Source organism: Garra rufa, chromosome 12 (assembly GCF_049309525.1).
Source record: "Garra rufa chromosome 12, GarRuf1.0, whole genome shotgun sequence".
Classification (NCBI taxonomy): domain Eukaryota; kingdom Metazoa; phylum Chordata; class Actinopteri; order Cypriniformes; family Cyprinidae; genus Garra; species Garra rufa.
In genome coordinates this window covers 1,924,852-1,933,119 of record NC_133372.1, presented here as the reverse complement: position 1 = coordinate 1,933,119, position 8,268 = coordinate 1,924,852, and the positions used below count along the sequence as shown (strand labels likewise).

At 34.3% G+C, this 8,268-nt stretch overlaps 1 protein-coding gene across 2 annotated transcripts; it reads right to left on the bottom strand.

Moving 5' to 3' along the window:
• Positions 1–8,032, bottom strand: LOC141346427 (E3 ubiquitin-protein ligase TRIM39-like). 2 transcript variants are annotated; one of them, XM_073851282.1, is made up of 8 exons: positions 7,909–8,032; positions 6,389–6,481; positions 5,614–6,167; positions 5,375–5,470; positions 4,228–4,461; positions 3,995–4,133; positions 775–810; positions 1–612 (listed from the first exon to the last, which is right to left on the bottom strand). In XM_073851282.1, the coding sequence occupies exons 2-8, from the start codon at positions 6,459–6,461 to the stop codon at positions 65–67; spliced, it is 1,680 nt and encodes a 559-aa protein (XP_073707383.1). In that variant the 5' UTR covers positions 6,462–6,481; positions 7,909–8,032; the 3' UTR covers positions 1–64. The 2 variants fall into 2 exon arrangements, with proteins under 2 accessions (XP_073707383.1, XP_073707384.1); XM_073851283.1 differs by lacking the exon at positions 6,389–6,481 and having other exon boundaries at positions 7,909–8,005.
• Positions 8,033–8,268: the final 236 nt, after the last annotated feature.

Sequence of the window (8,268 nt, the reverse complement as noted above, 5' to 3'; positions counted from 1 at the left end):
TAATGCTTTCAGACTTTTAATGATAAAAATCATTATTTTAATCTTTCATATGTGGAGTTTAAATTCATTTATTATCATTGACAGGTGTGATGATCAGTGGACTTGAGTTTTTACCTCCATCATTAAGGCACGGGGTAAATAATGGATAGAGTTTTTCAGTGAAAGACTGACCAGTGAAAGAGTAGATATGAGAGCTGGACTCCACATCATAAAAGGAGACCAGACCCTCCTCATAATCCACAAACACACCGACCCGCTGCGGCTTCACTCTCAGAGACAGAGACACACGAGGATCATCACAGGCTGTATATTCATTTCCATTCCTCAGAATCACAGTCCAGTATCCATCACTGGGACTAGCTATGATCTCTCCCTTCCTGTTAATGGATTCTCTGGCCACTCCTAAATCCCAATCAGTCTTTCCCTTCACCTGAATCTCAAAATAAAATCTCCCTGAGGAGAATCCCTCCTTTCCCAAGACATAGACACATTGATCAAATCTCTCTGGATTGTCTGGGAGTTTCTGTCTAATGTCTCCATCTCTCACTTGTTTTCCATCATCAGACAGGATGAGTCTAGGTTGAGCTGTATCAGGATCCAGAGTCACATCCACTGAGAAAACAGAGAATATCCATCACAACATACCAATACACACATTTTGTGATGCTGTTTTTATTATTTAATCTTTTAATTATTATTATTTTATATTGTAGTGCAGTAATGAAGCTGTGAGTGTATGAATGTAAACTAGTGTAGTATAGAGTCACACTGTACCTGCATACTGCTGCATCCACTTCAGCTCTCTAGACACTAATGACAAGAAAACATATGGCAAAAAATATATTTATTTGTGGCCAAAATATATTGAAATATTTGCTAAATATACACTACTGCTCAAAAGTTTGGGATTGGTAAGATTTTTAATGTTTTTTTTTTAAAGAAGGCACTAAACTCATCAAGGCTGCATTTACTGTCTTTGATCAAAAATACAGAACAAAATGGTAATATTGCAAAATATTATTACAATAAAAAACGTTTTTTATATATACTTTAAAATATAATTTATTTTTGTGATGCAAAGCTGAATTTTCATCAGCTGTTACTTCAGTCTTAAGTGTTACATGATCTTTCAGAAATCATTATGCTGATTTATTATTAGAATTATCAATGTTGAAAACAGATCTGGTGCTTCCAAATATTTTTTTAGGACCTGTGATTCTTTGATGAATATTGAGTTAAAAAGAACAGCATTTATTCAAAAATATAAATCTTGTCTAACAATATAAATCTTTGCTATCACTTTCTATTAAATTTAACACATCCTTGCTGAATAAAAGTGTTTGTTTCTTTTAAAAAAGAGAATAAATATTTACTGACCCCAAAGATATAAATTACCTTTTAATTTAAAATAAAAAACATTGTTTTACAACATAATAATATTTCCCAACATTACATTTTTTTTCTGTATTTTGATCAAATCAACACAGCCTTGATGAGCATAAGAAACCTCTTTAAAAACATAAAAAAAAGCTTTTGTAGTGTATGTTGCAAACAGTGAAGCTCAATTAAATATATTTTTGAAATAGTAAATATATTTAGTTTCAGCCATCATTTATAAATATATTTCTGTGGCAAGAAAATGCTTTTTTTGGACAAAATTAATTTTTTTAAATGCTTTTTAAAAATATTTTATATATGGCCAAAACTATATTACTTGAACATATATTTGAGCAAATATTTTTTTTGGCCATTTTTTTATATATTTTGCAAAATGTATTTTATATATAGAAATATATGTATAAAAAATATACAGAAATGTGTCAAAAACAAATCAGTAGAAAATATATTCATGTAAATGTATTTTAAAACATATTTTGGCAAATATATTTCTTGGTATTTGAATATATAAATATATATTTAAAAAATACATCTATTAAAATAAAAAAATTACAAAAGTAATGGTGATAATTATTCATGAAATCACCACCAGATGGTGCAAATGGCACCAAATTTTACTATTTAAAAAAATAGTTACAAAAAAACAACAACAAAACATGGTCAAATGACTGGCAGCAACACCTCCCTAACAAAAACTGTTAAATTTAAGTAAAATAAAGTCCAAAACTTTCTTTATATTTAAAAATAAATAAATAAAGTCAAATTACAAAAGAATAAACGCTATCAGATCTCTCAAGATCTGAGCATCTTCATTTATTACAAACCCGTCTGACTTAATTTTATACAAAAGTTCATTTCAAGAATTGACAGAGTTTCAGATGTTGATGTTTTGTTGAAAATATTAAAGTTCGGTGTTTGCATTAGTTGGGCTCTTGACTCTTGATTAAAATGATTTTGTCTGGCTGCTTTAACTCTGTGTTTCTAAAGCCTGTTTGTTAAAGCATTAAATACAAGGGAAAACTGGTCATCAGTAAGAAGATATTAAGAATAACACATTAAGAGACTAGCTTTGTTCACTACTGGGGTTATTGACTATTAAGCTCTATGTTTTAGATGCACAGAGACATCAAGAATCAGCGCATGAATCTCAACAGTGGTGACAATCAACAAAAGCTTTGTTTTGTGAATCTATTGGTTGTTTTGTGATGTTAAAAGCTGATTTATTTTTTTACCATCACCATTGTTGAGATTGTTGAGAATGATTTTGTATTCACTAATGCAAATATGTCTATATATATATTAGTGGTGGGCCGTTATCGGCATTAACGTGCTGCGTTAACGTGAGACACTTATCGGGCGATAAAAAAAATATCGCCGTTAATCTATTCTCAAAGTTGGGTTGGGAGCAGGGTCTAAACTACGTAAGCTGTGATGACTTTCACCTTGATATTTTAGTCGGGATGACGTATACCTAGTCGAATTGCACTGTAGGGGGCGAGAACCAGTCTTCAACTTCTGTGAAATTACCACATCAAATGAGACGTGCAAACATAGATGCAGTTATGAAGCCGCTTCAGGGCAGGTGCGTGCGTTGCTAGACCCTTTTTACTGGGGCACGTGCCCCAGTGAAAATCTGCTGTGCCCCAGTAAAATCTCAAGTTTGAGTTATAATTTACTTTGATAATCCCGAAATAAAGACATTAAACTATATGCAACAACTGAATTGACACTTCTAAAAGCAACGCAGTTTAATCGAAGACTATGCACGCTGATAAGATATCCATTCCCGTGCGCGTCTGTGTACTTAACGGCAACGCGCACGTCGTGCAGCCTTTTGCACAGAAGTACTTGGTTACACAAGTTTGTATAGTTAATTATGTTGTAAATGCAATTGTCAAGCAGTTTGTGATGCATTTTGGAAACAGGAGATGAGCGCCTGATCTAATGCGCCACCTGGCCCGTTCTCGAAGACTTACTTTTTAGTCATTATTTGGGTAGCACACATATTCTGAATGCCTTCAGCAGAATTCAAATTAGCCATTTTAATCTAGATTAATCTAGATTAATTCCAAGATTTAATCTAGATTAATCTAGATTAAAAAAATTAATCTATGCCCACCCCTAATATATATAAACTAATCCATGTGTTATTGCATTTTACAAAGAATGTCATGAAAAAAAAATCTGTTTTTCTGTTAAATTGTTTCATGAACATTTCCATGGAATTCTTTTGTGATTTATGTCATTTCACCTTTTTTTTATTATTACATTTTTTTTTTACTTAAGGTATCTCATCAGAATGTTTCAAGAAATACCTGTTTTGTAAAACATTTAATGAAAAGTTCTGTAAGTGCATATTCAAATTAGGATATTTTACTTTATTTTATGGTTTCTGTTTGGTAGCCATTGCTGTAAGCAATTTAATTTTTTTTTTTTTTACAGTGTATACATAAAATGGCCCAAACTATTTACAAAAATATATACATTTATAAATATATTTGAAAATATATATATTTTTGCTGTATAGTTAATGTTATATTTAACAAATAGAAAACATAACCATGTTTCTATCTGATCAGTGTATGTATTGATGTACCAGTTTGTGTGAGTTTCTCATCTATAGTGTCCTTCAGTTGAGTCAGATCTCTCCTCAGAGTCTCCAGACTCTCATGAGTCTTCATACTGATCTCAGGCCAGTTCCTGGTGTTTGTAGGGCTGCACAGGGATGAGTGAATCTACAGCAGGAGAGAGGAGAAATCCTTCAGCATGGGGAGTGTTCTGGTGTCATATACTGCATTATGATTGATCAGAGAGATCATGTTGACTGACCTGTAGGAGGTGGAGGTGATCTTCAGTGTGTGAGAGCTGCTCCAGCTCAGTGTTTCTCATCTTTAGCTCAGTGATCTCCTGCTCCAGCTCTTCAATCAGCTCTTCCTCCTGTTTCTCTGCTGCTTTCTGCTGCTCCTCCATCATCTCCAGCAGTTCAGTCTGATATCTCTCAATGGAGCGGATGAGATCAGTGAAGAGCTCCACATGGGCTGCTTTCTCCTTCTCTGTGTTTCTCTGCTCAACCAAAACAGTCAACAAATTATTAGCAGTGTTTACTAAGAGAAGAATCTGTGTTACAGTTGCTCATACATTTTTTTTTCACATACATAAATGGGGTTTTAAAGGGTTTCAGAATCCCTCAACTGAAGTATTAAACTTCATCCTGCACTGTTTGCACTGAATGATTCCTCAAATCATGTGTTTTTCAATCATGTTGAGGAGAGGTGTGCTATTACTTTACTAAGTGATCAGGTCACAGTCATGTTGATATTCAGACCATCAGTGTGGTTACAAGTGTACAACAATTAAATAAATAAGTTAATGATGACTAACTTACATTTTAGATAAATTATTATCCTTGTTTGTATTTGCTCTGATCCCTAAATATACTAGTTTGAAACAAAGGTGCAACAAACTGTAGTGTTGATTCATTCCTGTTTTTAAATGAATCATTTGAGTGAATAAATCAAAATCAATGACTCAATCATAGAGAGGTTTATTTGTCGCCATCTACTGATGTAACAGTGTAACCTTTAGAAAGAGTCCCTGTAAAACCCCCACAAATAATAATCAGGGTGCTTCTCAAAACTCATATTAATGCTTCTTCATTTGACACTTCAAAGGGTCCTTCAGAATGAAAGATTCCCAAGGATTCAAGTGATGGACACTTTATACTCCCTTGATTCTTTGTGCATGTTTAACTTGTGACACAGATGTTGTAAGACAGCACAGACGTGTGTTATATAGAAACCATTAGTTGGTTCCCTACACCCTTTATTCCTTCAAAGCTCTAACTCTAGTGGGTAAAAAGGGATCATGGCATAGGGATGAGCTCTTCAGAGTAGAACACAGCCACACAGCTAAACTAATGAAACTAAATGATATGTAATATTTATGTCAACTATTTTATTATTATATTTAAACTCACTTTTCTGACTTCTGCTGAGTGTTTGATGTCTTTAATCTTCTTGGTTCTGTCCTGGATCATCTGCTGCACATCTTTCTGTGTCTTCATCAGTTCAGTCTATAGAGAGAACAACACAGACTTGTTTATCATAACACAGATTAAACTTACAGTATGTTTTCATAATGAGCTTTTATTTCACAAAATGAAATAAAATCTGATTTCTCATGATATCAGTCCTTTAAAAGTACAATAACTTCTACCTTCTTCTCTTGACTCTCCTCTTCTATAGGAACAATGTTGTGGTTCTTGTGGTCTTTCACAGTGCAAATGTAACACACACATGTCTGATCATCTCTACAGAACAGATCCAGAGGTCTCTCATGTTTCTGACATATATAGTCCTCCAGATTACTCACAGGATCCATCAGTTTGTGTTTCTTCAAACGTGCCACTCTCAAATGAGGCTCCAGGTGAGTTTCACAGTAAGAGCTCTGACACACCAGACACGACTTCAGGGCTTTCAGCTTTCTTTCCTCACAGATGTCACACAGAACATCAGTTGTTTTCTCAGGAGTTTTCTTTTTATAGTGACCTACAAGCTCTCTGAGTGTGGTATTAATCTTGAGATCAGGTCTTTGCTTGAATGTTTCTTTACAGTATGGACAGCTGCAGGTCTGACTGTTGTCCCAGCACTTATTCAGACAGGTCTTGCAGAAGTTGTGTCCACATGGAGTGCTGACTGGATCAGTGAACACGTCCAGACATATAGAGCACTGAAGATCCTCAGACAGAGGACCACTGGAGGATGACATTACTGGAAAGAGACATTATTTAGGATTAGTGTGAACTCCTTCAATACTGTTAAAAAATAATTTCATGATTAATGTAAACAGTGTCTTGAGAAAACCCAATATATATATATATATATATATATATATATAAGATCATGTAAAGTTAGGTAGTGTTTTTTCAACATTAACCCTAGAAAAATAAAAGTAGTTCATGCACTCATTCTTTAATGGTTTATTGACTTACATGGAGGTTCATGGTCAAAACTCTGTCTCCTGTTTTTTCTTGCTTTTGTTGATGTTGGTGAAGATTCTGCCATTGTTCTTTCCCTCTTAAAGCCTTTTCAAGAAAACAAAAAAACAAAAAACAAATGCACTTTACAGTAAAAGTTATATTCTCCCTTTAAGCCTTAAAGCCAAATTAGATCACTTGAACTAAATCAATATTGATAATAAATTGGTAAATCTCATAATTCATTTGAAACACTGTGAGTGACTCATAAACTCATTGAACAATCTGAACTATGACCTGCTGTTTAGATTAAAGAAAGAACATACAACCCCCTCTCCCCAAACCAAACAAACAAAACACACACACACACACACACACACACACACACACACACACACACACACACACACACACACACACACACACACACACACATGTTGGGTTTACATGTTTTATGGAGATATTTAATAGAGCAGACGGCTGGGCCTGTGGTTGGCTCAATGATGGACACAGAGCACCAGCTCGAGTCAGACGTCAGCACAGTGGTCAGGGGCTGCTGGTGTAATGGTGTGGGCTGTTATTAGTAATGATGAACTTGTTGGACCTTTTTGGGTTGCAGACAGACTAAAACTGGATTTTCAATACTATTAACAATTTCTGGAAGACACTTTCTTCAAACAGTGGTGCAAGAAGCAGTCAGCATCATCCAGAAAGACCATAGTCTTCATGCAGGACAATGCTCCACCACATGCATTCAAGTATTTCTCTAATTGTCTTGCCAGAAAAGGCTTCAAAGATGACAGAATAAAGTCCTGGTCCCCTTCCTCCCCTGATTTGAACCCAACTAATAACTTGTAGGCCCTTCTTAAGCATGAGATTTACATTGAGAGAAAACAGTACACAACTTTAAACAGCATCAACTGATCAAGAACAAATCAAGACATTGACTAATTCTATGGATTAGTTGTATTGGCTGCTTAAAACTTTGAAAGGACATAAATGTATTATTTGAATTTTGTATTTTGTTTTCTATTTTTTTATTTGTTTAAACATTCTTGATAAATTCTTGATAAAGAATAGTCCTGAATAATTTTGCACACACACATATTTGAGAAGTTGTAATTCCCCTGAGAGAGTAAAATATGTTAATAATTTTTAAGAACAAAATAAAGTTGAACACTTGCTTGTAGTATTGTACTTATTCAACAGTAAACTTAATAAATAAAAGCATATATTGCATAATAAGTATGCACACTGTGTGTATATATGTATCACGTTTGTGCTCGGTTTGTCTGCAGGTCATTTACTTCCTGTTTCTTTAGCCTTTATGTTGTGACTAAATGACAGAAACACCAAACTTTGCATGATGACCAATCAAATGACAAACTGTTAATACAATTCTTATACAGTTTCAGTGCAGTAAACAACTAAAGCAGTGGAGTATCTGACTTCTGTTCAACTCACTCCAGTCTGATATAAACCCTACTAAACCAGATCCTGTTTAGGACAATCTCTCTTATATTTCTGTAATTTACCTGTGAGTATCAGATGTGTCCAGAGGGGTCTTTGAACGACTCAGTATTCTGTTGTTTAAAGAGTTTGAGTTTAGTTCATAGCGTCCATATTGTTGTTGATCAAATTAGTTTCACTTTCTCTGAATCTCTGAACTACAGTGATGTCAGAGCTCCTCCTGTATTTACATAATTACATTTGTCCCATGTATTCGGTGTTTGTCTGTTTGTATTGGGACTGATGTTTCTGTCAGCTCATGAAAAAGAGATTTCAGCAGACGTGTTTTTTTGGCAACATTATAATAATGCATAAAAATATTGCAACTAAACATTAGCGCTCTGCTCCCTCTGCTGGCGATGATATACCATTACATGCTGAACACC